General features: G+C 56.6%; 14 protein-coding genes across 14 annotated transcripts; 7 read left to right on the forward strand and 7 right to left on the reverse strand.

The window, feature by feature from the left end:
• Positions 1 to 328: 328 nt before the first annotated feature.
• On the reverse strand, positions 329 to 2,569 carry Malapachy_0105 (serine threonine kinase; the record flags this gene model as incomplete). Its single annotated transcript, XM_018134638.1, has 1 exon — positions 329 to 2,569. One exon carries the CDS (start codon positions 2,567 to 2,569, stop codon positions 329 to 331), a length of 2,241 nt encoding a protein of 746 aa, XP_017991139.1.
• A 139-nt stretch (positions 2,570 to 2,708) lies between these two features.
• Positions 2,709 to 4,207, reverse strand: Malapachy_0133 (dna repair protein rad9; the record flags this gene model as incomplete). Its single annotated transcript, XM_018134666.1, has 6 exons — positions 2,709 to 2,729; positions 2,771 to 3,483; positions 3,517 to 3,735; positions 3,761 to 3,869; positions 3,895 to 4,142; positions 4,174 to 4,207. 6 exons carry the CDS (start codon positions 4,205 to 4,207, stop codon positions 2,709 to 2,711), a joined length of 1,344 nt encoding a protein of 447 aa, XP_017991064.1.
• A 153-nt stretch (positions 4,208 to 4,360) lies between these two features.
• Positions 4,361 to 6,485, forward strand: Malapachy_0091 (bifunctional tryptophan synthase trp1; the record flags this gene model as incomplete). The annotated part of the gene is made up of 2 exons (XM_018134624.1): positions 4,361 to 4,405; positions 4,434 to 6,485. The coding sequence occupies 2 exons, from the start codon at positions 4,361 to 4,363 to the stop codon at positions 6,483 to 6,485; spliced, it is 2,097 nt and encodes a 698-aa protein (XP_017990981.1).
• Positions 6,486 to 6,535: 50 nt separating this feature from the next.
• Positions 6,536 to 9,658, reverse strand: Malapachy_0130 (cleavage and polyadenylation specificity factor; the record flags this gene model as incomplete). Its single annotated transcript, XM_018134663.1, has 3 exons — positions 6,536 to 9,314; positions 9,346 to 9,460; positions 9,493 to 9,658. 3 exons carry the CDS (start codon positions 9,656 to 9,658, stop codon positions 6,536 to 6,538), a joined length of 3,060 nt encoding a protein of 1,019 aa, XP_017991198.1.
• A 138-nt stretch (positions 9,659 to 9,796) lies between these two features.
• On the forward strand, positions 9,797 to 10,256 carry Malapachy_0096 (v-type atpase; the record flags this gene model as incomplete). Its single annotated transcript, XM_018134629.1, has 4 exons — positions 9,797 to 9,799; positions 9,839 to 9,920; positions 9,952 to 10,052; positions 10,080 to 10,256. 4 exons carry the CDS (start codon positions 9,797 to 9,799, stop codon positions 10,254 to 10,256), a joined length of 363 nt encoding a protein of 120 aa, XP_017990974.1.
• Positions 9,948 to 12,047, reverse strand: Malapachy_0132 (wd40 repeat-like protein; the record flags this gene model as incomplete). The annotated part of the gene is made up of 4 exons (XM_018134665.1): positions 9,948 to 10,270; positions 10,298 to 11,270; positions 11,300 to 11,902; positions 11,931 to 12,047. The coding sequence occupies 4 exons, from the start codon at positions 12,045 to 12,047 to the stop codon at positions 9,948 to 9,950; spliced, it is 2,016 nt and encodes a 671-aa protein (XP_017991065.1).
• A 150-nt stretch (positions 12,048 to 12,197) lies between these two features.
• On the forward strand, positions 12,198 to 14,952 carry Malapachy_0098 (mismatch repair endonuclease pms2; the record flags this gene model as incomplete). The annotated part of the gene is made up of 7 exons (XM_018134631.1): positions 12,198 to 12,336; positions 12,365 to 12,451; positions 12,477 to 12,569; positions 12,600 to 12,688; positions 12,716 to 13,651; positions 13,925 to 14,636; positions 14,666 to 14,952. 7 exons carry the CDS (start codon positions 12,198 to 12,200, stop codon positions 14,950 to 14,952), a joined length of 2,343 nt encoding a protein of 780 aa, XP_017990972.1.
• Positions 14,953 to 15,103: 151 nt separating this feature from the next.
• Positions 15,104 to 16,566, forward strand: Malapachy_0119 (hypothetical protein; the record flags this gene model as incomplete). The annotated part of the gene is made up of 2 exons (XM_018134652.1): positions 15,104 to 16,426; positions 16,456 to 16,566. The coding sequence occupies 2 exons, from the start codon at positions 15,104 to 15,106 to the stop codon at positions 16,564 to 16,566; spliced, it is 1,434 nt and encodes a 477-aa protein (XP_017991162.1).
• Malapachy_0111 (dynein light chain) lies at positions 16,563 to 16,927 on the reverse strand (the record flags this gene model as incomplete). Its single annotated transcript, XM_018134644.1, has 3 exons — positions 16,563 to 16,600; positions 16,628 to 16,651; positions 16,687 to 16,927. The coding sequence occupies 3 exons, from the start codon at positions 16,925 to 16,927 to the stop codon at positions 16,563 to 16,565; spliced, it is 303 nt and encodes a 100-aa protein (XP_017991166.1).
• Positions 16,928 to 17,465: 538 nt separating this feature from the next.
• On the forward strand, positions 17,466 to 18,851 carry Malapachy_0093 (eukaryotic translation initiation factor 2b delta subunit; the record flags this gene model as incomplete). Its single annotated transcript, XM_018134626.1, has 1 exon — positions 17,466 to 18,851. One exon carries the CDS (start codon positions 17,466 to 17,468, stop codon positions 18,849 to 18,851), a length of 1,386 nt encoding a protein of 461 aa, XP_017990979.1.
• Malapachy_0106 (bar-domain-containing protein) lies at positions 18,852 to 20,112 on the reverse strand (the record flags this gene model as incomplete). The annotated part of the gene is made up of 2 exons (XM_018134639.1): positions 18,852 to 19,900; positions 19,935 to 20,112. 2 exons carry the CDS (start codon positions 20,110 to 20,112, stop codon positions 18,852 to 18,854), a joined length of 1,227 nt encoding a protein of 408 aa, XP_017991140.1.
• Positions 20,113 to 22,219: 2,107 nt separating this feature from the next.
• On the forward strand, positions 22,220 to 23,576 carry Malapachy_0123 (tbc domain protein; the record flags this gene model as incomplete). Its single annotated transcript, XM_018134656.1, has 5 exons — positions 22,220 to 22,248; positions 22,276 to 22,522; positions 22,549 to 23,009; positions 23,039 to 23,069; positions 23,097 to 23,576. 5 exons carry the CDS (start codon positions 22,220 to 22,222, stop codon positions 23,574 to 23,576), a joined length of 1,248 nt encoding a protein of 415 aa, XP_017991156.1.
• Positions 23,577 to 23,596: 20 nt separating this feature from the next.
• On the reverse strand, positions 23,597 to 24,417 carry Malapachy_0136 (hypothetical protein; the record flags this gene model as incomplete). Its single annotated transcript, XM_018134669.1, has 3 exons — positions 23,597 to 24,063; positions 24,094 to 24,189; positions 24,219 to 24,417. 3 exons carry the CDS (start codon positions 24,415 to 24,417, stop codon positions 23,597 to 23,599), a joined length of 762 nt encoding a protein of 253 aa, XP_017991068.1.
• A 170-nt stretch (positions 24,418 to 24,587) lies between these two features.
• On the forward strand, positions 24,588 to 25,665 carry Malapachy_0125 (molecular chaperone; the record flags this gene model as incomplete). The annotated part of the gene is made up of 2 exons (XM_018134658.1): positions 24,588 to 24,748; positions 24,789 to 25,665. 2 exons carry the CDS (start codon positions 24,588 to 24,590, stop codon positions 25,663 to 25,665), a joined length of 1,038 nt encoding a protein of 345 aa, XP_017991197.1.
• Positions 25,666 to 25,846: the final 181 nt, after the last annotated feature.

Below are 25,846 nucleotides of genomic sequence, written 5' to 3' on the forward strand. Positions count from 1 at the left end.
ATATCCAAGTCAAGGTACGCCGAGAGAACAGGCGTTGCCCATATAGTGATAGGTCTGATTCATGGCCTAGCAGAAACTGCTCACTGTTGATGTTGGATCCTAAAAAGAATGAATCCAAAGACATTCGAGCATCCGTAGGCAAGACGGAGCGCGTACGGAGCATGAGAGGCCCCTTCCCTTTTAGACCACGCCGTGTATCGGAGGGGAATGAATGACGGAATGAATCAGTAATAAATGTGGAGGGTCCTACAGTGTCAACAAACTATATTGGATATTGCTTTGGTACATACAAATAAGGACGACTACCTTAGGAGCGGCCATGGCGCTATTACGAGTCTGCCTTGTCTTTCAAGCGGCGCTGCTCCAGCGCGACTTTGATATAGGGAATCAATGTAGAGAGATCGTCGGCCGTTTGCAGGAAGGGGTGGTCTAGCAGTGTTGCGGCGTCAGGGCGTTTGTCTACATCGACTTCGAGACAGGTCGCCATAAATTGCTTGATGAGGCTTGAAAGCTTCTCTGGATGCTGAAGCTTGGGTGTGCCATTGGTAGCGATTAAATACAACGCACGCAGAGGGTTCTCATTAAGATAGGGCGGCTCACCCTCGATCATCTCAATGCACAGAATACCAAGGCTCCAAATATCGACGCGAGCGCCGTACTCTTTGCGGAGCACCACTTCCGGCGCCATCCAGTAGGGTGTACCGACCATAGTCACACGCTTAGTTTGTGTCGGACCCAACTGCGCACAGAAACCGAAATCCGTCAGCTTCACTTCACCTCGCATGCTCATCAGCACATTGTCGCTCTTGATATCACGGTGAATCACACCATGAGCATGCAAATGCCGTAAACCTGTCAGACATTCGCGTGCAATCGCAGCGATCTGGCCTTCACTGAGAATACTGTGAAGCACGATATCGGTCAAGGGACCACCTTCCATGTATTCCATCACGACCCACAACTCACCGTTCGTCATAAACGCACTGAGGAAGTTGACAATATTGGGGTGGCGGGATTGCTGCATGACCTCAATTTCATTCACAATTAGATCCTTCTTTGGCTGCTGCGCCAGCACCATTTGTTTGATCGCCACAAGCTGGTTAGATCCAATACTTCGTGCCGTAAATACACCGCCTGACGCCCCCTGCCCAATTTTATGCAGGTCATAAAACATCTTTGATGGATCACCCGGCATACATATAGCACGAAGTCGCTCTAGCACTTCCGCATCATTGACTTTCGAGCGCTTAGTCCGCCGTCGAGTCACCACTGGCGAGCCCATAGGCGGCCGAAGCGCATCCTGTTTCACAGCCGCCAGACGCGTCGCATTCTGGGAATGTGTACGAACCAAATGCTCTGCCGCTCCAGGACCTGGGTTGGAAGTGTATGCTTGGGGCACCACGTCTTCAACCAGCGGCTCGGTGGTTGATGCCTTGCCCGACTGCAGCAAATCAGGCGGGCGGTAACTTGGCATGACGGCAGACTGTGCCGACGTAGATGCTTCTTGCCCACTCGGCGCCACAGGCCCAGGTGCGGGCACCGATACGGGTACAGGTACAGGCATAGGCAAAGCTGCAGGTCTAGAGCTGGCAGCAGGAACACCTGGCAACGCTTTGGGCGGTGGTGCCGGCGGTGGCACAGACTCCGGGAGAAGGATCGGGGCTGCGCTCGCAGTTGTCGTCAACGCCGTGCCCGGCTCGACCCAGTCCTCACTCTCTCCCGAGTCGTCCAGGTTCGCATGGAACTTGGTCCACACATGATCGTTCTCACCGCCCGGCGAGGCCATATCTTGCGCCGTGTCCTGGTAGAACGCCACAATATCCATAACCGCCTGTGGGTTCTGCTCCTGCTCCTGCTTTGTGATCCCTGATCGCTGTAGCAGCAACTGCCACTCTTTCGGTAGGCCAGTGAACTCTCCTGTCTCTGGATTAAAACCGACGTGTGTTAGATGCACAGGATCGTACGGTCCTGAGATTTCCGGGCGCTTCGGTGGAACGACAAATGCATCACTCATGGAATGTACAATTCCATCGATCATACTTTTGAAAGAGCGTGGTGTACTGCTCACAGAATCTCGCGTACGCGAGCGAGGCGAATCATGACCCAAGTCCATCGACAAACGACTCGTGCCTGCGGTACGCAAGGACCTGGACGATTGAGATGGAGTCAGCCTGGAACGCGATGCATCATGATGCATCAGCAACGGTGAGCGATACATATGTGTTTCATTCATATACGAGCCTGGCACCATCGCCGCATCCACACTTTGCGAACGCTGATGGAAAGGTGACGTTTGGGGCCACGCCTGTTTCCCCTTGGGCGTATCGAACGTGCTGCGTGGCTCATTGGTAAGAGAAGACATAGAGGACATTGTATGAAGCTTCTGAGTCGCGCCAAAGTCGACTGAAGCACGAGCAGATTTGGTCAGACGTGTCTGTGCCTCCGTGGGTGGTGGCAGCGGTGCGGACCGCTGTGGCGCGTACATGTCATGATCCGCCATCACAGGCTGTTGCTGTGAAGCCGTCCATGTTGTGGGCGATGGATGATAGCCCGTGTTGGGCGTACCCATCATCGCTTGATAGGCCGGCTGCGGCGGCGGACCACTACGATCTACCATCCGTCACACGAAGGCCCCAGAGTGTGTGGGGGCAAAACAACACACGTACAAACACGTGTCACGGCCTCGTCCATGTGGAGGTTTTTTAAGACTACAAAAATAGTGGCTGGAACTATGTCGCGTTAGTGGCAGTGCACGCCAAGGCGTACGTACCGGTTTGCGAGGCCGTGCGGAGTGACTACTGGATGAAGCTTGCGTAGGCGGCCATTCCTCCGGCGTAGGACTGGTACGGTCTTGCGATGGCCAAGGTGGCGAGAGCGGGGCCGCGTCGAAGAGCGTGGAGGGGTGTTCGTCGTGGCTCCCACTGACCTCGGCCGGGGTAGGCGCGATACGCTGCGTGGGCGATGGTGTCGCAGAGGCGGATGGCTGTGGGGGTGTAGAGCGGATAGGAGGTGATGCTGAGAGCCTACCGGGGCTTAGAGGCTCTGTCTTGGGGCGGACAGCGCGAACTGGGAGCAAATCATCATCGTCATCGTCGCTATCGTCTTTCACCCTTGTTGAGCGTGGGTGTGCTGAAGGTGGCGGCGGAACATCTTGTGCCGCCGGCATAGCAATGGTAGCAGGACGTGCATGGCGTGTTTCCTGGCGAGGCGCTGTTCGTTTTCGTGGTGCCGGCGTCGCCTGAGGCTCCCCCGTCGTAGCCAAAATGAAGTCACCACGAAGACCCTCCATCGTCTCAAGTCGTAAGAACAGGGGATCCCCACCTTGAAAAAATTCCAATGTCAGTTGAGAGTCTAGCATTTCTGCTGCAGCAACGGCAGCGCGAAATTCCCATAGCGAGAAGTAGACTTGGGTATCATCCGTGACGGCATATCGATCCAACTCTTCCATGGGTATCCGAACTTCGCTCTGGATCGATTGGCGGACTGCGGCTCGTGTTAGATCGCAACAGAACCTACCTTGGCCATCAAGTGGCCCGTCCATTTTGCTCCGGATTGCACAAGCATTTGGCGTGGCATGCAACGAGCACTCGCCCGATTTGCCTGCCTGCATGAAATGCTCGGTCCATTCGCGCGCACGAGATGGGAGTACAGCTAGTACATACGGCGCATCAGCCTCAACAGCAGGGAAGAGGCATGCACGGTCTTCGTACGTCAACTTGTGCCGCTTGCGTACACCTGATGTAAGTGGGTAGGGACGTACCGTGTTCGCAATCTAGCGTAAGCACCAATCGATTGGAGGCATTGTCAGATGAGGTAGCAAAGGTACACCGAAGGATTGGTCCCTTGGTCCGCAGTATGTTCAAAAGAGTCTAGGGTAAGGTGCGCCCAACGTACCTTGACATGCAGTAAGCACTCAAAAAGAGAGGCATCGTGCAAGACCAAATGATCAAAGAAGGTTGATGGAAGTACAAAGAGTGCATAGGCTGAGCCTGAGGCATTCACTGCGGAGAAGTGAACTTGGGGTGCCTCGGTGGCGCCAGGGGATCGTTCGCCGCCGTCCATTGGCTGCGGCTCGTCACGGTACACGCTCATCCAGCAGTGATCATGCCATCGATATAGACAGGAAAGAATATGTGTAAGGGCTGCATATTAGTACCATAGCAGTGTACGTACCAGGCAACCGATCGCCCGGCACGACCAACTCCATCTCGCCTTCCAGCTAGGACGCGTCTTTCGCACGCGTTGTACCAAGTCGGTGTGCACAAGTGGAGGATGTACGTACCCCATGTGGATGACGTAAGTCAAGCAGCACTTCTTCTAGTACTCGGTTGGGCCACGAGTGGCGGAGTCATTTCATACCATGGCGGATCAACTGAAAGCTACGTTTGTCCGCAAAAATGAGCAGGTACGTGGACGTGGCTATCTGACTGTAGAACCAAGCTGCGTTTGTCGCGTTTGTAACGGCAGGTTACCCTAGCCGTGCTGATACGGTGGATGTACTCCTTGCTTTGGAGCAGGGCGGCGCTGATGTGATCGAGCTGGGTGTGCCTTTCTCGGACCCGCAAGCGGACGGCCCAGCGATCCAGGAGAGCAACAAGGTGGCGCTCGAGCAGGGTATTGACTACGCGCAGTGCCTCACATACATCAAGGAAGCTCGGGCTAAGGGCTTGAGTGTTCCTGTGGTCCTTATGGGGTACTACAACCCGCTGCTGGCGTATGGTGAGGCGAAAGCGGTGCATGATGCGCGTGAGGCTGGTGCCAATGGCTTTATTGTTGTTGACCTGCCGCCTGAAGAGGCTGGTGACTTCCTCAGTGCCTGCCGTAAGGACAAGATGGCGTTTGTGCCGCTTGTGGCGCCGACTACGGATGCGGCGCGTGTGCGCTACCTCTCGACGTTGGCCGATGCATTTATCTACGTGGTGTCGAAGCTCGGTACGACGGGCGCGGCTGATAGTGTGTCGAGCTCGCTGGGCGACTTTTTGAAGATGATCCGCTCGGCTACCGATGCGCCTCTTGCGGTGGGCTTTGGCGTGTCTACGCGTGAGCATTTCGTGGAAGTCGGTGCCCTTTCGGAGGGTGTGGTCATTGGTAGCAAGCTGATCCAGTGCCTCAAGGAGGCGCCTGAGACAACCAAGGCGCGTGCGGATGCTGCGCGTGCGTTCTGTGAGTCAATTACGGCGCACAGTGAGGGTGGTTTGTCGCGCAGCCAGGCCTTGCCTGTGCCTGCGTCGACAGAGAACAAGCCTGTGGTGCCTAGTGAAATTGCTGACGCTGCGCGTTTCGGCGCGTTTGGTGGCCAGTACATTCCGGAGGCATTGATGCAGTGCCACCGTGAGTTGGAGCAGGCGTACAACCAAGTGCGCAACGATCCTTCGTTCTGGAAGGAGTTCCACGAGCAGTTCAACTACATTGGCCGCCCGAGTGAGCTGTACTTGGCGGAGCGCCTCACGGAATTTGCTGGCGGTGCGAAGATCTGGCTGAAGCGGGAGGACTTGAACCATACCGGCAGCCACAAAATCAACAATGCGATCGGTCAGATCCTGCTGGCGAAGCGCCTCGGCAAGACGCGCATTATTGCTGAGACAGGTGCAGGTCAACATGGTGTGGCTACAGCGACGGCGTGTGCCAAGTTTGGTATGGAGTGTGTGATCTACATGGGCGCGGAGGATGTGCGTCGTCAATCGCTGAATGCGTTCCGTATCCGCATGCTTGGCGCGAAGTTGATTGCCGTGGAGAGTGGCAGCAAGACGCTGAAAGATGCGATCAACGAAGCGAACCGTGACTGGGTGACCAACATCCACAACACGCACTACCTGGTCGGCTCGGCGATTGGCCCGCATCCGTTCCCGACGTTGGTGCGTGACCTGCAGTCGGTGATTGGCCGTGAGACGAAGGAGCAGTTGCAGAAGCAGGCTGGCTGCCTGCCCGATGCGGTCGTGGCATGCGTCGGCGGTGGCAGCAATGCGATCGGTATGTTTGCGCCGTTTGTCGACGACAAGTCGGTGCGTCTGATTGGTGTGGAAGCAGGTGGTCATGGCCTCAACACGGAGAGCCACTCTGCGACGCTCTCGCGCGGTCACCCTGGCGTGCTGCATGGTGTGCGTACCTACTTGCTACAGGACAAGGATGGCCAGGTCAAGGAGACGCACTCGATCAGTGCCGGTTTGGACTACCCGGGTGTGGGTCCGGAGCATGCGTACCTGAAAGACTGCGGCCGGGCTGAGTACATGGTCGCGACAGATGCGCAGGCGCTCACCGGCTTCAAGTGGCTTACATCGAAGGAGGGTATCATTCCAGCCCTGGAATCAAGTCATGCGATTTACCAAGCTGTGGAGCTGGCCAAGACGATGCACCCGGATCAGCACGTGGTCATCAATCTCAGTGGCCGTGGTGATAAGGACGTGGAGCAAATTGCGCAGGGCCTCGCAGAAAAGGGCTGGGGCAAAGAGCTTGACTGGACGCTCCCGCCGTTGGTGTTCAAGTAGATGTATAGCAAACTGCATACTTTTTGTTCGGCATGTTATTTCTATGGTATTTACTTCGCGACTTGGTCGAGCATCGCCAGCAAGGCGCCATGTCGTGAGGGACCACCTGCCTTGTAGACCAAGTAATCACGCAACGGCTCACGCAGCCCAGGCTGCTTCTGCACGAGCTCTTGCAGCTGTGGCATGGGCAATTGCAGGAGCGCGCCGAACGATGTGGGGGCGGTCAGGTTCGCACACAACGCAAACCCATCCCACAAACGCGGCTCACGCCAGATTTCCTTCTGCACGAGACGCGAGAGAAGCGACGTGGAGACGTACGAGCCGAGCGTACGGAAGGCTTTCGTCGCCATGATCGCCGTGCGCATAAACAGCACAGGCACAGGCTCTTCTTCGACCAAACGGTTCAGCACGGCCGTAAGCACATCGCTGCGGAAGATCTCGCTCATGGAGAAACAGATTTGCACCGCTTGCAACGCGGCTTTGAGCCCAATGTCCTTTTCATGCACATGCAGCAGCACCAACAACTCGACGGGCGTGACACTCGCTGTCGTCGTCGGCTGCTCGCCCGCCGCCTCGGCCCCCGCCGCCTGCAGCGCCGGCGCAATGAGCGTCTGGAACAGCCGATGTACCTCCACTTTGTGCTCCTCGGACCCGTCGGCGAGCACAGAGACGACACGCGGCAGCGCCTCGAGCATCGCCTCGCGATCCAGCTGCGGAACCAGCGGCAAAAGGAACTCGACCGACAAGTTGCGCGTCGCACACAAATCGCGCACAAGCTCCGCCAGCGCTCGCGTATGGCCCTTGTCGATCAGAATACGCAGCAACGCCACGACCAACGAGTCGGCGCCCTCCGGATAGTGCCGCAGCACGTCCAGCAGCGCCGTGCTGTTGGGACCGACGGACCGCGCTACCGGCGTGACATGCTTCTGCATCGCAGCTTGCACAGGTGCAGGTACAAGGGGGTATATACGCACGACCTCGGCAAAGAAGCCTGGCTGCTTCACGCTCAACACCAGGGCCAGCTCAATGAGACGCAGCACATCTTGCTCATTCAGGCCCAGCGGATCGGCGGCCGTCTCTTCTGCCTCTTCCGCCTCCACGGTCGCAGGCACAGCGTCCTCGTCTTTCGCATGCGCTTGGGCTTCTTCGACGAGCAGCTGCAGCGACTCACGTGCAAACGCCAAGACGACCTCGGCTAGAGGTCCTTTTTGGAGGACCCATGTACGTGCCGTGACAATCGCCTTGCCACGCACGAGACGCTCACTGTGCCGCGTCAACTGCAAAACTTTGTGGCACACGGGCACGCGCAACGGAGGACGAGCTGCACTAACATCACGCAAGAGAGAGAACCCTTCGCCAATCGTACTCCGATCCAAGCACAGCTCATACAGCCGATCTAACACGGCGAGTGGCACTTGCGGAAGGTCACGCAAGAAGTTGGCCAGCGCCACATCGTCAATCAGCGGCGAGCTTAGTTGCGTATCCAGCACCTTGTCGAGCCACACGTCATACATCGACGTTGCGTCGGCCTGGTTCGCTTGCCGCCATCGGTCGCAGGCCCATTCTTCGGTGAGCCACTGCTGCGCAATCCCGCGACGCTCCGCAAAGTCTTGGCTTACAAACTCGACCAGCATCGTTCGCACACGATCCGCCTGCGTAGTCAGCACGGCAGGCGTTTCCATCGACGGCATGGACGTCGCAAAGCCGCGTGTCGCCAGACGCACGACCAGCTTGATCCACAGCGCTGCATGGCCTTCCGAGACGCGTTCCAGCGCTTGCGCAGGCACAAGCTGACTGCCATTTTCACAGATCCGCGACACGGAATCCACAATCAATGCTTGCACTTCCTTGTCGTCAAGCGGCGTAGGCGCCGGCATCTCAAAGTGCTCGAGACTCGCGAGCGGCACGACATCGTCGGCCGCCGTAGCAGGCCGCGTTGTCAAAGCCACAGTCGGTACATCATCATCGCCTACATCCATCTTGAGTGGGTCGACAGGTTCCGACGAGGCAGTTGGCGCCGATGCACGTACAAACGTCTCGATCGCTGTCTTGAGGCGATCCTCCGGCACGCTCTGCAGACCAGCAATGATCGCATCCACCACATGATCTAGCGGCAGCTGCGCTACCTGCTCGGCCGTCAAGCCCGTAGGTCGTCGTGGATCTGTAGGCGTAAGTCCACGAGCACGTTTCGAAGTGGAAGGCTCGGCCTCCTTTTGCGACTCACGCTTACGCGCCAGGCCTTCGCGCTGCGCGGCTTGTGCTTCACGCATAGCTAGGTCCATACGTTCTTTTTGGCGTTCCAGAGCCTGCGTCAATTGCGTCGTTTGAGGCTCCACGGAGCCATGCTGCAAAAAGTGGACCATAGCCAAACGCACCGTATTTTCGGCACTGCGGATGTGGACAGGAGCCAACGAGGCCAAAGCGGTCGGGGTCCAGCTAATAAACGCCTCAATGACGACCTTGTGCAGCTTCGTGCGTAGACGAGCGAGCCGCGTCAAGACGTGCGTCGTCGCCATGACCAGGCTCGGGGCCGAGCACGTGAAGAAGAGAGTCACAAGCTTGGTAAACACCTGATCCGCCTCGGATTCCAGCGCCGTGGCTTGCAAGAATGGATGATCTGACGGAACGGCATTCACGTTAATTTCTGCGCGATTTTGCAGTCGTGGATCACCATCCGGCTGCGTCTGAACTTGAATGAGACGCTGCGCGGCTTTCACGGCGCCAATACGCGCACCAAGTGAGCCATGATCCAGCGTCGTATGAATACGTTCCTTGATTGCGCCGACGATCTGCCACAGATGATGGCCCATAGGCGATCGATCTTGACACCTGTTGATGTGAGTCGTGGCCTCCTACGTACACATGCAAAAACACACGGGGATACACCGACGCGAAGCACTCGCACGCCAACTTTGCATACACGCCAGACGGATCGGCCAGCAGGACCATGATGGCCGCCGGTACGTGCACCGTCACTATCGAGTCAGTACGAACAGCGAAAACGTACACCTTTCACGCACATCCGCCGAGACAATGCGCTTTCCAAACAAGAGATCAACGACTTCAGCAAGACGCTGCACACCATCCGGCATACGCAAATCCACGGCGTAGGCGCCACCCGTCGCCTGCGCGAGGGCGCTGCACAACGCCTGGATCGGATCGACCGTGGCCATCGTCGTCTTGCACGCGTACGATCGTTCGTTCACCACCTCGCAACGAAGCGAGAGGCTTCTTACATAATCACACGTGCGCGGGCCCCGGCGTCGTGCCCTCGCGGTCTCGTCGCACGGCGACTCTCCCTGTACCCCAGCATGGTGCGTGCGAGAGGCTGATGACGTGCTAACGGACGACAGGTAGCACAAAAGTCGCAAGGTATTCAGACGCTGCTGGAGGCAGAGAAGGAGGCCTCCAAGATCGTCGAGAAGGCTCGTGCTTGTACGTACCACTTGTACTTCCTCACACCTAGACCGCACGCAGAAGCTGAAGGAGGCGCAGTCGGAGGCGGAGAAGGAGATCGCCGAGATTAAGGCCAAGAAGGAGAAGGAACTGAACGATTTCCAAAAGAAGGTATGTGGCGCTCGCACTTACAAGTAGTACGAAGGCACGCAATCGAGCGCGCAAGACAAGATCGATCGCGAGACGAAGGAGCGCCTCGCGGATATCGAGAAGGCGTTCACGGCCAAGCGCGATGAACTTGTGAAGAAGCTCCTGAGCCGTGTCTCGGAGGTCGACCCGAAGCCGCACAGGAACCTGCACAAGATCGAGGCGTAAGACGAAATCGTTATCTACAATGGTATCTATGTGCTACATACTCCCCCCATAGTCTGCGATCCAAATGGCTCCACGAACACTGGCGAGGCATACAAGCCCTCGTGCCTCGTCGATCGCCGACTCTGTCAGCATATCAATACGGCTGGAGAGGGCTGGCGCCGTGGAACTTGTCGTCGAGGTCGAATCGGACGAGAACGAGTCGACACGAACGCGGCCCGTGCGTGGTGGCGGTGCCGCAGCCTGTGCATCGAGCGCCGTGCTGCTGGGACTGGGGCTGAGGGATGGGCTGGTAGGCCGCTGCCATGGTATAGAGGTAGACGTAGGCGCAAGCGGTGGAAGCGCAATGTCAGGCGTCGGCCGCAGCGCACATAGAGGCGGACCGCCACGTCGGTACGATCGCACGGCACACATCGGCGGCACACCACCGAGACTCGATGCAAGGATGGCACGCGTACCTGAGGCGCCTACAGAGGCCCCAATGAGTCGCTCCCCATGCATATCAATGTCGCCAAGGCACTCTGGTGGCGACGTCCAAGTGCCTGTAGGCCATTCCAAGTGGGTAAGGCCGATCGGATCCACACACATTAGTGTCAAGGACGCTGGACGTGCAGGATGCATCATCGTGCCTGCCCGCTGCGCATCCACTTCGCCAAACGCGGCGCTGAGCAACGGACGCTGAGTAATGTCGTATTCGGCCACCAGCGTCGCACAGCCGTCGGGTGTTCGCTTGAACACCGATACATGGCCCAAGCGCGAGACGGCCAGGAGATGCGTGCCTAGCAATTTCAGGGCCGCTACCGAGCCGCGCTCGGCGTGCTCAAGGACATGTCGCTCCCCTGTATCCCAATGCAAGAGGTATACACGGCCCGTGTAGGTCCCTATCGCCACAGCGTGGTCGAGCAACGAGACACACTGTGTCCCACTCCATTCCGGTGGATCGAGGGACGCTCGTAGGTCCAGCATCCGCGGCATGGCCGTCAAGTCCAACGCGTACAAAAGACAGCCGGCCGAACTCTGTGGGTAAGCCGCATGTGTATACATACATAGTACGAGCCCACCGCGATCATCATGCTATTCGTGCTCGCATCCATCTGCGCATCCAAGTGGGTCACATCGCCGCCGGTATCGATTTCGGCTACCAGGAAAGCACGTGTCGACTTGCGAATATCCGCCGAGGGGTTGGTCGCTTTGGGCAGGTCCTCGGTCGACGAATCTGCCTGTTGCACGGCCTCTAGCGCGGCCGTGACGTCCATAGAGCCTCGCTCTTGCAAGATCCGCGTCACATCCCATACACGCACAAAGCCATCGACCGAGCCAGTGACGAGCCAGTAGTCGGCATGCATCGTGTGGGTCCGACGTACCATATGTACATGCCCCACGACCAGCTTAACACTAGTGATACGGTTCACATGGGCCCGAAACCGAATCACACGTCGGGGCGTGGCGCCCCGCGTCTGCCAGGCCCTGTGAACACGCTGGGCGACGACGACACTTTTTTCCAGGGCCTCTGCAGAGAGAGGCGCTGTATCGTAGACGGTACAAGGAGCATCTGGCATCCATGCCAGTGGATCTTCACGTGCCTGACGCTGGCCCTGCGTGCGCCACAACGACAACGCATGGCCAGCCATGTACATAGTCCGCATGGTCTTTGTGTCAGAAGCGCCTCGTACATACCTGTCGCGCTACACGGATCTCCTCCGGCGCCAAGTACGCAAAGATACGCGCCCATACTTCCAAGGGTACACGCTCGACCACCGATAAAGTCGCGGGCTGTGCTATGACACCGGCCATGATGGTCGGCGGCCCTGCCTGCAGTGTGCCTGTGGCTGCGTGGAGGTCCATTAGGCGCACGACGTGACATAAGCCACGCGTGGATGCGTACCTGCGCGGTGAGGCGCGCGTCGTACGGCTGGCTCCACGTCGTTCTACGTCGCGTTGGCCATGGCGCACGACGCACGGATCGCGCCTCTCTCGGCAGGCGATGTGCGCCGCATGGCTGGGGCGCAAGTAGTGCCAGACCTGCGTGCGTGTGTGAAGGAGCTGGTGGAAAACGCGCTGGATGCTGGCGCGACGAGTATCGGTACGTACATCGTGACTTACCCTTGCAGAAGTGCGATGGAAAGAGTACGGCCTCGATGCGATTGAAGTCATCGATAATGGATCTGGTATTGCTAAAGAGAACTACGATGTGATTGGTACGTACAGGCCGGCTTACGATAGGCCGGCGGCATCATACGTCCAAGCTCTCATCGTTTGAAGACTTGGCGCATGTTCAGACCTTTGGATTTCGTGGCGAGGCGCTGGCATCTCTATGTACTGTGGCCCACGTCTCCATCTTGACAGCGACAGCCAAAGATGCGCCCATGGGTACGCTTTTGGAACTGGCGTCAGATGGCTCGTTGGTATCGAGCGAGAAACGCGTGGCACGTCAGGTACGTCTCCTACCCTCCTCACCGCAGCGTGGCACCACCGTCACATTGACCGATCTGCTCACCTCGCTTCCCGTCCGCCGCCGCGAGCTGGAACGCCACGTGAAGCGGGAGTACAATAAGGCTTTTGCTATGCTGCAAGCGTACGCGCTCATCACCCAAGGCGTACGTTGGGCTTCGTACGTCACATTGCGTGATGGCAAACGTGTATCACAGCTGCTGGTAAGCGCATCACACGGGCCCAAGTACCTCCAAGCCAATGTCGCCGCGCTCTTTGGCGCCAAAGCCAGTGCGTCGATGCAGCCCATCGACGTGACGCTCTCCTTGCCATCCCATACTGTGCGTGTCCATGGCCTCGTGTCGAAACCGATGCCAGGAAGTGGACGGAGTAGTGGCGACCGACAATACTTTTACATCAATGGGCGGCCATGGGACAGTAGCAAGATGGCACATCTCTTCAATCAAGTGTACAGAACGTTTAACGCTACGCAGTATCCTTGCATCATTGTCAATTTGGCCATGGATACGCAGACCTACGATGTCAATGTGAGCCCAGATAAACGACAGGTCCTTCTTCATGAAGAAGCAGCCTTGCTGGAGCAGGTTCGAGAAGCCCTCGAAACCGAGTTCTCACCGAGCCGAGGTGTCTTGCCTGTGCACCATATCTCGGAGCCCACGAAACGTACAGCGCCCATCCTTGACGAGGAGGATACAGAGCCTAGCAAGGTGCGTCGCTCGACACGTGATACCATCTCGGTCGCCCAAGCGTCTTGGTCGCAGACCAGCACGCCGCTTCCTTCGCAAGAGACGCCACCTACCTCCTCGCAACGGTCCAGTACGTCGATGCAAGAACAGTTCCAACGCGCTGTCCAAAATTTCGCACATAAAACGCGCGCTGTGGCTGTAGCTGAGCATGCATTGGAATATGAAGAATCCGAGGAGGAGGAGGCAGAGTGTAATGACATGGTACAACCAGGATCCTCGCTCCACATGGACGACGAAGAGATGCCTGATACACAGGCCGAGGATGGTCTGCCTTGTCCGCAGGAACATGACGCAATAGTAACGACGGATGACGAAGACGCATTCCCCTGTGCAGACGAAGAGATACCAATGGCACATGACGATGACGACAACAGCGATGACAGCGGCGGTGACGATAACGGCGATGACAACGACAACGAAGTGTCTGCGTCGCCATCGCCCACATCGCGCCTTCCATCCGAGGGTGAGATGCAGACGGTCCAAGTCAACGAGGCGCTATCGCATATCGAGAAAGTAGCGTCACCGCCTGGGCATGCGACTATCGACGAGCTTTCAAGGCCATCGCCAGTACCTATCTCAAGCGATCACGAGGAGGCGCCACGTCGTGGCCGTATACCTTCCCCTCCTATAACTGTGCGTACCCAGGACTGCGAGGTGGAGCGTCCCACGGAGGTGGTCACACCTACGCTACCAAGCGACAAAGTCGCCATGAATTTAGCAGCGCTACGTGCACGCATTGGGTCCGTATCGCGACCCCATATACCCCGGACATGGGAAGGTGCGGACGTTTCGCGGCCAGAACAGGAAGCTGTCGCGGCGTTGGAACGTGTCATTTCCAAGTCTGACTTTGCGTCGATGGCCATTGTCGGCCAGTTTAATTTGGGCTTTATTATCGCACGACGAACCACTAGCGACATGGACGACTTGTTTATTATTGACCAACATGCGGCAGATGAAAAATACAATTTCGAAAAGTTGCAGCGCGAGACGCGTTTGCACAGCCAACGACTCCTGCTCGCTCAGCGCTTGGAACTAGCGCCCAGTGACGAACTTGTGGCCCGCGAGCATGCTGCATGGCTGCGAATGAACGGCTTTGAGATTGAGGTGGACGAAGATGCGCCGCCAGGCTCGCGCATTCAGCTCTTGTCGAAACCGGTCAGCAAAGACACGGTGTTTGATTTGCATGGTACGTCGGCCCCAACTTACCCCATAAAGACTTTGAGGAGCTTCTATCGCAGCTGCGCGACACATCATCGTATGGTGTGGAGCGTGTGCGATGCAGCAAGGTGCAGGAAATGCTAGCGAGTCGTGCGTGTCGAAAGAGCATCATGGTCGGCTCGGCGTTGGATCGACGGCAAATGCATAGCGTCGTAAAGCATATGGGCGAGACAGAGCAGCCGTGGAATTGTCCCCATGGCAGACCCACCATGCGACATCTCACGACCATTCCTGCGCCCTCGCCATCGCACCGACTGGCATGGACCATCCTAGGTGGTTTGTAGAGCTGTAGGTCGCCTAGAATGCATGGCACGTGCGAGAGGACGTGGGCGCGCCAGAGACACAACAGGGTTCTATCTAGGTGGAGGGCAAGGGACCCCTCCTTTTCCTGCCGCATTACGCTGCGTACCTAAATTGAGCAGCGGAGACATCACCATGGCGATGCAGGAGGCCTCAACAGCATGGCAGGCTCTGATGCATGCCGGTGAAGCATTGGAGCGTATGAAGAATGCTATGTTTGTCGCACAAGAGTTGAGGCAATCCTACGCTGATCTCTGGGAAACCAATGCAAGCAGTTCGTCTACATGGCTGTCCTCCATCGAAGACGCACGCACACAGCTAGCAGTAGCGCGTGAGCGTGGAGAAGAGGCGATCCAGGTAGCCCCTCTCTTTGCTGAATCGACACGTCTCTCCGACACACGCGCTTCTCTGCACAGGCAGTATATCCGCATCCACGCTGACACGCTAGCCTTGGAACTTCAGCTGGAAAGTGACCGCATGCGACTCATCCTCTACGATACATGCGTTGAGTGTGAAAAGGCCGTGAACGACGCTCACGACGCTTACGTACAAGCGCAAGACGATCCTTCCACGAAGGATGCATGGACCTCTGCGCAGCAGCGGGCTATGCGACTCCTCACGACCCTGCAGCAGGCACCCTTATCGTCGACGCACGGCGCCGCACGCGAGCGGATTGCCCGTGTGCAGGAGGCGTGGTACGCGTTCCAGCCACGCACATATACAGAAACCAACATGGAGGCGCTCACACAGGCTATTCAGCAGGACTTGTCGCTACATTCCCCTCCGCACACCAAGCGCCAAGGAGGCGATACGCCAGACGCACGTAAGCGCCGCATTTCCTACGGCACACCAAGCCGACTCCCACGCACGCCGTCTAGGCCATGGGCACGCACACCCAGTCACTCGGCACGTCGTCCTAGCACCACAGGGCACATTCGCACAGAACGTAGCGTAAGTGTCGCAGCGCCTGTATCTACGCCGCGATGGACAGGGACGATGGCGCCACGAGACGAGGTGGATTCGCCTTCCGTGCATGTGCAAGCACGGCCCAAGTCGGCTATGGATACGCATCAGTCCTCACAGCCTCGGCGCGTTTCTCGTCACGACTCTATGCTACCGCGCTTGGCGCGCAGTGGCGTCCCAGCTGTCCCTCCGATCCCTGCTGAGCTCGCTACTTCCTCGCCAGCCACGCCGCATTTGCACCGCTCCTCCAGTCGTGTATACACGCCCAATCGCATGCCGGCGATACGCACAGGGACGCCCAGCCGACCTAACCTAACGACGCCCTCGCGCATGCGATATGAAGCGCGCGATGCGTTGGATCTGGGGGTGCGGCGTATCTGTGAGGCTCGCGGCGTGCGTGTCGACCGACTTGATACCTTGTCGACCGACTCGGGCGATTTATGCCATCGGTACCACATGTTTTCCAAGACAGTGGTGTGCCGATTGCTTCGTATGGTACGTGCTCATGGCAACTCACACAACAGCATTGCCCAGCGAACCCCCGCGATGTGGAACTACGTAATATACATGTACGTGTAGGAGGCGGCTGGCTCGATCTCGACGCATGGATCGCATCGCGTCTGCCACCTACCTAGGCGCGCCATAGAAGAAAGGCCATGGGGCCGAGGTCTGTGGTGTAAGTGAGGCATGACATACAGAAGTAGAGAAAGTGCTTCGATTCTGCCAATAGTTAGGGGTGAGACAAGCGTACGTACCATGTGTGACAAAGCTCCCGAAACTCCGACCGACAATAACGTGCCATGTAGGCCCGTAGCGCTCGTCGGCTGTGCGCTTGATATGGGCCGCCATATCCTTCTCGACGGCAAAGCGAATCATCGCATCCGCGGCCACCTCGATCAGGGCCTGCTGCATGTCAGGCTCCATATCGACATTTTTAATCACGGCCTTGGGCACTTCGGCAGATTTCGCCTCTTCGCTAGCCTGTGCGCTCGACATGCTATCGCACCACCCCGCGTCACGAAAACGAGCAAGCGCTGGGTGGCTTGCCTCGCAGCCTGGCTTTAGCAGGCGCGAGCGGCCAGCCTCCGCGCCGCGACCGCGACGAGCTCACGTGATGACGCCGACCGTGGCTTCGGCAGGCCTCCCCTTCAAGAGGCCGCGGCAGAGGCCACGCCTTTTTTTCTCTTGGAAACAAGAGAGGATCCAATTCTGCCCGACCGGCTGGCGTTTATGCGCCCTAGCGCCGAATCGATTCCTGGTAGGATCCTAGAGTAGAAAGGTGAAGGGCAGCATGTCCTTGACCGGCGTAGAGCGTGAATGGTGGCGTGCGTAGGTGCGATGTATGTACAGTGCTGTAACAGGCCTGAGTCTGCTGCCTCGTACCGCATGCATGTGGCCAACGCAAAGCGATACATACAGCAATCCATAGACACAATAAGTATAAAAAGATTGGCGAGTGCATATGTACGAAGTCGGGGTCGACAAAGGTGCTGCGTAGCGTGCCTTTTTTTCTCCATCACCACCATCCATCCCGATGGCTGACGCTGCGCCGCCTAAACCGGCCGAGTCAGCGGCGCCCAAGAAAGACAAGAAGGCAGCGAAGGAGGCGAAGCGTGAACGTCGTGCTGCCGCTGCAACTGCGAAGGCTGAATCGGCCTCAGCTTCGTCGTCAACACCCGGCGGAGGAAGTACGCCATCGTCGCATTCCGGCTCGAGCAAGGCGCGGCCATCGTCTTCTGCTCCTGGCGGCAAGAAAGACGCTGCGCCAGGCAAGCAGGGCACTGGCTCCGCTGCTTCCTCGCTTGACGAAGATCTATCAACTGTCGGCGTGTTGGGCGATGCGTCGCTGTTTGGCAATGTGGCCCTCCCACGCAATATTCGCCTGAATACAGCCAGCTGGAATGCAGCAGCGTCGCGAGGCGCTATCCACCCTGCCGTACTCACACTGTGTCATCAACTATCTACGTTCGCAATTCGCGGCGCCAACAAGCGCGCAACCGCTGTGCTTCGTGCGCTGGGCTCGGTCATTGAGGACTATAAGACGCCGCCCGGTGCGGTGCTCAGCCGCGACTTACTGACTCGTGTATCGCAGCAGATTGGCTTCATTGTAGAGGCCCGCCCACTGAATACAGCCACGGGCCACGCTGTTCGCTTCCTAAAATACGAGATCAGTGTCGTGGATGCGAGTCTCTCAGAGGAAGAAGCAAAGGAACATTTGCTGGGCCGCATTGATCACTTTATCCGTGATCGTATTGTGTACGCTGCCAAGGTCATCCAGTCGCATGCCGCAGCGAAGATCCATGATGGCGACGTCGTTATGACGTATGCACATTCATCCGTGGTCGAAGGTACGCTGATCCAGGCGCATAGGCAAGGCACCAAGTTTGAGGTGGTCGTCATCGACTCGCGCCCGCTCTTCGAAGGCCGCGTGCTCGCAGAGCACCTGTTGGAGGCTGGCATCCCTACGACGTACGGTCTACTTACCTCTCTGAGTACGCTGGTGCCGCGCGCGACGCTGATGCTCCTTGGCACGTCGTCCTTGCTGTCCAATGGCGCGCCGTATGCTCGTTCTGGCACGGCAATGTGTGCTATGATGGCCCATCGATTCCATGTACCTGTGATTATCTGCTGCGAAACGTACAAGTTTAGTGATCGCATTCAGCTTGATAGCTTCGTGATGAACGAGGCAGGCCAGAGCAGCGATCTACTTTCGCAGGAAGACGATGGGACTCAGACGGACAGTGTGCTCCTTACGCGTGCAGAATGCAGCGCACAGTCGCGCCTCAAAGTGGTTCAGCTATTGCATGACGTGACACCTCCTCGCTACATTAGCGCCATTGCGTCGGAAGTTGGTCTCAGTGGTACAGAAAGTGTGGGTGTGATCTTACGAGACTATAAGAGCGTTCTCTTCGGTGTATAGTTATGCGTCTTCACGCACATAGTTTCCCGGGAATACACCTTGGACGCCATTCAAGCGACCAGTCCACCAATCCTCCGTGCTGGGCGTGCGTTGCAGCACTTCAATTCGGTCGCCTGCCTTGAATGACAGGTCGCCGTCAGCCGTGGCCGTGTAGTCGTACAATGCCACCACATAATCGGCCGACATAGCACTCGGCTTGCCTGCCGCTGCGGTGACACCAGCGGTCGAGGGACTGTACGCTGGCGGTGGGACACTCGACGAGGCGGCCGTGGCAGTGGCAGGTACAGCCGCTGCCGCCACGGCTGCCTTCCCCTTCTCTCCCTGCACCGTCTGACCACGCGGCCGCGTGCTGAGAGACTGACCAGCCCTGGCCATCTGCATAATACGCGCGCTGGGCGGCACGGGCTTTTGGATCGAGAAGGATTCCAACTCTGCAATAATGTGGCTCATGTCCATAGCAAACTTGTGCTCATGCGAAATGAGGTTGTTCTCCGACAAGTCAAACTTGCCGTTCGCATACGCCTTGAGCTTGTCCATCGACAGGTAGAAGATGTTCAGCTGCATATAGTAGAACGAGTAGAAGAGCGGCGTCACAAAACGCGTCGCCATCGCGAGGAACTGCGGAAGCTCCTGCTTGAGCAGGTTGTTATGGTGCTCGTAATCGGCCGCGGCAGCCTCACAGTCATGTTCCAGCTTGAACATCGATTGATCCTCTTTGGCGGAACGGTTCTGCTTCTCTTTCAGCTTGTTGTACGAGTTGGTATGGCGGTCAAAGTCGATCAGCTTGTGGTCACGCTTTGTGATCGCCTTCTCAATCGACTTCAGAAACTTCTCCAGCTCCTCTGTGGGCGCAATAATACGCGTCGAAATCAACTCGATCTCAGGGCGCAACGTCTCGCGCAGATCGTCAATGTACGCCACATAGCCCGTGAGGTTCACAAGTGTCTGCACCGTCTCCGGGTGACGGCGTTCCAAGTCATATTCATTACCAAACGGATGGAACAAGGCGCTATACTCCGAAGCAAACGAGGTGCAAGCGTCCAGCATTTCTGCGCGTCAGTCACAGATTGTACTTGTACGTACTCTTGACCGAGTCCAAATAGGTACGAGACTCTTTCGTCAATTGACGAATCAACTTCTCCATCGCATTAAACTTATTGCGCAGATGGTCAAATTCAACATCTGTCGACTTGGCCGCCAGGCCCACCCGCGAGGTAACCATGTGCGGTGTCCGCTGGATGAACTTTGAGAAGCCCTTCATGCTGGCCGAACCGTGCGTTCCAAGAGTAGGCCACGAACGTACCTCGACCGGGAACATGGCCGTGGCGCTGTTGCTTACTAAGCCCCTGCCTAGACTCACTCCGCACGGTTGGGGGTGGAGAGAACAGCTTCGAAGAACGCATACATCAACACGAAAAGGAAACGCGTGGGAGAGAGGCGTCCAAACGCACCGTGCCGATGCCATCGTTAGGGACAGATCCTTTTCCTACAAGAGCAGAAACCACATGGCGAAGACCATCAAAATCGGTCTTATCCGTCACAGACTGGGTCGCACCCGCGTGGTGTGAATATGCATACCTCTATAACACACTCTCTGCTTCGCATCTGCCTTTGGAACAACGTCCTGAGACGATTACGACACCTGAAGGCAATACTATCACGCCCAATTGGCTAGAACTAGTGCGAAAACAAACGACCTTACAGCGGGGCACGGATGTGCATGCGCAAATCGAACAGGAGCTTCAACCTATCATGGTCGATGTACGCGTCACAACAGATGAGGACGTATGGGCCTTACTTCTAGTGGAATGGGCTTCTTCTGTGGCCATGATATCCGAAACAGGGCGGACTCGTGAAGTCCCTGTCTGTGGTTGGGTTCATGGCACGTTGGTGCGTGGTATAATCGACGAAATCTATTGCAACGACTACGGACAATGGGTCTTGTCCGAGACAAAAACACGCACGACACGCTCAATCCCGTCCGAAGATGATCAGATACCTGCACGGTGGCAATGCATGCTGTACCTACGCTTATGGCAAGGCATGTGTGCCTCTTTTGGATGCCCACAGAATCACACAGATAAGTATACCACGCAGCTCGTATGGGACAAGGTATGGGATACCTTGGGGCTGCAAGCCGAGCAACCATTGTCAGAGAGCTTCTTAGAAGACCTACGCTGCATAGATACCCCTTGGGCATGGACCAACAATCTCACACTACAGCAGTTGGTGACGTTGGTCACAAACTCTGTGCAGCCTCTTGTCAAGCGCATGTCTTCCACCGTCGAAATTGTGTATGTGCATCGAAGCAGTGCTGAGACAATCGGTACCGTTCATTTTGAATCACAGCCCTTGCACTTACAAGCCTACCTGGAGCGCGTACGGTTGTTGTGGGAAGGTCAACGAACCTGGGAAGGTGTGCCGTTGCAATGCACGCACCGTTGTTCACATTGCGCATGGCGTGATGGGTGTGAATGGCGTGACAAGCAGGCTAAACAGGTATGGGCGCGCGTCATGGCAAAGAAAGAGGATGAGAAGTTGTGGGAACAGTTTGATGAGTCTGATTTGCATATGTTGGAATGGTAGTCGATTACTGTACATTAGCGTTGTTTCTTCTTTCGTAGACCTTGACTTCGATCAGCTACGATGGCGAACTTGGAGGGAGGGCCTTTGATGGATGGAGATCCACGGCGTTTTGAGGGTGGTCCGCTTTTCGTACTAGGTGGTTTACGGAATGTTTGTGGTTCAGGCTCTGGTGAGTCTCTCGCCGAGACATAATCCTCTTCGGAATCTGATGGAGGTCTGTTGGATGATTTAGGTCGCGCGCTGCTCTTTACCCTCTTGGGCATAGCAGCCGAGCGTGGCAGGGTATCATCTTCACTATCCTCAGACAAATCAGGGTCCTTTTCGTCGTCGTCGTCATCATCGCTGTCATGTCCGCGACGACGGTTTCCCCAAGAGCCGTACTTTTTTCGGCCATGGCATTGTTCTGTCGCTTCAGAAAACCACGCACCCCAATCGTTAGTATCTGACGTAGGGGAAGCAACTGAGGGACGGTGACGCAAAGGGACGACCCAATGCTCTGCATCGCCTATGTCCTCGGTAGGTTCGGCCTCCTCCTGGGGTGTCACAGTCGTGGACTGGGTCGCCGCGCCTTTTGGCGCATGGGTAGATGTAGCAGCAGCAGCACGCTGTGCGCCGCGCTGCATAAACTTGAGCCCTTGCAAACGACTCGACATCAGCTGTTTTTGCGACATGGTTCTGGCCAACGTACGTTCGCCCCGATTCGACTGAGAAATAAAAAAGGCCCAATTTAAAGTTCACGCGTGCGGTTCTCCGCCTCTCCACGCTGAATAACACTTCCCTGCATGGATCTTGACGCCGTCAACCTCGCGAGGTAGGTTGTGAGAGTCTAACAACGTAGACGCGCGTGGTCCGACCTTCTTGATACAGGATATAACACAGCTGCACCTCCTCGTCCACTATATTCCCTCGTATGGCGCCTTCAATTGGGCGGATTCGATGCGGCAGCACCAGAAACCTGGGCAGCGGCAGCTCATGTTCAACGACGCGCGTATCGTCATCTCTGTACGCGGTATACGGAACGTGTGAATGCGTCCTTGCAACCTGGTGTGCCTGATGACGCACATCCCTTGCAAGGCGGAGGCAAGGTACGTGGCCCACTGCTCTGACGAAGACCCTGTGGCAAACCCAAAAAGAAACACAAGAATTATTGGCCTTGATCGAACTGGACTTGCAACGACTTGCCTCGCCTCTTTCGACGGAAGAGATGCCATCCTTATCACGCATTTTGACGGTATGGTCGTATGCTAATACCGATATAGGCTACCGACAAGGCATGCACGAGATTGTTTCGCGGCTTTGGTCCATTCGTTCGCGTGAATCTCTTCCCTGTACCACGTCGGTACTACGTGCGCATGTCCTAGATGCAGCGGCACTGCATACACTCTTGGATGCTGAAGCCGTGGAGGCGGATACATTTTTTCTCTTCTCTCACTTGATGCAGAGAATCGCGCCGTATTACCTCACTGAGCGCAGCAATTCTCCAGCGCTCATCAAGGCTGTGCTTCATCGCGTAGACCCCTTACTAGGGCAGCACTTGGCCTCTCTCCAGCTGGATTGGCCGCCTATTTTATTGTACGTATCTATCTCCGCTCACCAAACAGACGTTGGCATCGATTGCTATTTATGCATGAGGTACGACTTTCGCCCAACTAACCCAAGTGCTCTGAAGACGTCTGCGACAAACTGTGGGACATGATCTTTATCCTCGATCCTCAGTTGCATATTGTACCTTACCTGTCTACGACCATCGTTCTTTCTCACCGTTCTATACTTATGGAGGCTGACTATATCAGCGCCATGCAGCTGCTCATGCGAGATAAAGTCCTTGATCAGCCCACTACCCTTGTCCAGGAAGCCTCCCAACTGCAATCCAATCCCTCCCCTGAGAAAGGCGCCATCATTGCTGCAGCTCACAACCAACAATGGCAGGCCCAGGATCTGCCAAAAGCCTCCATCGATACTGCCAAAGCTCTACTATACGAGCTGACCAGTGCGGGCACGCAGCGGCTTTTTGCCCATACCCCTACTCCCTCTTCGACAGAGTGGAGTCCTGGCGCTGAGGCACGTCTACAAACAGGCACCTCCGATACCGCTGAACAGCGCCGGCGGGCCATGCTGTCCTTGGAAGATACCCAATAGTTCACTATTTATCTATACTATCACATGGAAGTTGTAGGTGCTGGTGTGTTATGAGACGACGAGGGCTCAGCTGGTGTGTGCGCCTCTGTCTTCACTTCCATATTTGGTGTTGCTGTGTTCATGGCCGTGCTTGGCACAGTGGGGGTATTTGTTTGTGGCTGTGCAGTGGTCGACGGCGCCGGCAATGGCGCATCTGCTTCGCGTTGCTGTCGTAATGCACGTTGTCTTTCCAACACCGCGGCCACTTCGACTGGCATTTCCATCCGCACACGACCAATGCCAAGAACAGGCCCCTGGCTTGGTGCCCTGGCCCAGGATTCTGCCATCTCCGTCTCGTCCTGCGAGGGTTGTAGGTCTTGGCATGCAGTTAGTTTCTTTGTGTGAGATTCCTTCATCGCAGCGAGCTCCGCTTCCAGTGCAGTAGCCTGAGCTTTCAAGTTATCCACATTCTTATCCTTATACGGTGATGGAGGTGGTGAGAGCATGTCTGTCGAGTGAGTTAGAAAGATGCACGTACCAAGGCGTGTAGGCCCAAAAATCTTGCCTAGATATTCATGGTTCTGTGCATAACGCGCAGCGGCCAAGTCGCGTGGTGCTACAATGTCTAATGTGTCTAATTGTGAGTATACTCCCCATACTTACCAACAACGGCATCTGCAATATCTTCATCTGGCTCGCGACCCGTAATCAAATTGTAGTATGGGCGCTTTAAAATAGGCGTCTGAGCGCCAGGGACACCACTAGCCCGTGGCATATTAGCCCGGGCCGCATTGGAAGGATCCCATGGAAGTCCGTGCGACTGATTCTTTCGCTTCCTACCGCGCGTCGATGGTGCGTGCATAAGTCCGTCGGCGTGAGGAGAGGCTCCACGCGTTTCGGCGACGCGCCGACGAGATGTACGCCCGATTATCACGTGGACCCACGTGGCGTAAATACAAGGTATGTGGGTGTCCTATCGTATTGTGTTCGTCCTCAGCTCGCTTTTTGTCTTTGGTGTTGTAGGTGGCGGTCATGGCCGTGCCGAACGATTGGTACGCCATCTTGGAGGTAGCCCCTTCGGCTACCACGTCGGAAATTCGTACAGCGTATCGCAAGCAAGCTCTTCGATCGCACCCTGATCGCGCTACCGGCAACAAGGAGGAAGCAACGGCGCAGTTTAAGTTGGTGGCAGAGTATGTATACCAAGGACATCAGCTGTACTAACTAAACCAGAGCCTACGAGGTGCTGAGTGATGACCGTCGGAGATGGGAATACGACCGATTTGAATACCCGCTCGTGAATGGCGAAATGCCTGAAACGTATGAGCAAGCAACGATGGCGCCGAATGGCCATTCGTTTGTATGGGAAAGCAGCTTTGACTCGGCGCGTCGCGCGCAGGGCCGGCATGGTGATGGGTTTGGACGTCATATGTTTGACCCATTTGAGCTGTTTAACTCGATGTTCGCGCGCGACTTTCACGAGATGGAGGCCAATTCTCAAATCGACAACCCGTTGGCAGGCTTGCATCCGTGGGCGAATGTCGGTCGTCCTACCTCCTTTGCCGCGCCACCATCGCATATGAATGGTCATGCTCACCGGTCGGCATCGCAGCACCAGCACGGCTCAGAATTCGGTATGAGCCAAGCTGGTATGAGTCCCTTTGCGATGATGGCAGGCTTCCCATCGATGCACACGAGCATGCCCGGCAACCAATCCACGTATACGACAAGTTCCTCCTCTTTCTCCTTCCAAGGTGGGAACAACAGCACGTCGGAAAGTCGTCGTACGACTGTTGTCAACGGTCGTCGCGAGACAATTATCACCAAGCGCGACGCGCAAGGCAACGAAACGGTGCGTCGGATCACGCCTGAAGGAGAGACGGTGCATGTGAATGGTCAGTTGCAATCCACGATTGAGGCGCCTCATGGCCATACGGCCCTTGAAAGTGCGCCTGACGCCGGTACGGCCGCGACCCCCAGCAACGGCGCTGCGCCTACGACGTCGTCTGTACCGCCGGGGCCACCGCCTCGTGACTTCCCAACCAAGGAGGAGGCCAGTCGTACGGACACACCACCGCCGACGCGCCGGAAAAAGTGGAAAATCTTCTAAGGTTACCTACCTGAATGCCTTTCATTTTCTCTCGTTCTTCTCTATGTCTTGTTATTTATTTTTTGCTTTTGCGCTCATTTCCCGCCGTATGGAGGCGTTCCTATGTTTGTCCATGTGGTGGTATACGATCGAGCCAAGCTGCGTGATGTTCGCACGACATGCGTGGCATCGGCCAGGGCTC

This window comes from Malassezia pachydermatis (assembly GCF_001278385.1).
Source record: "Malassezia pachydermatis strain CBS 1879 chromosome Unknown scaffold6, whole genome shotgun sequence".
Taxonomy (NCBI): Eukaryota; Fungi; Basidiomycota; class Malasseziomycetes; order Malasseziales; family Malasseziaceae; genus Malassezia; species Malassezia pachydermatis.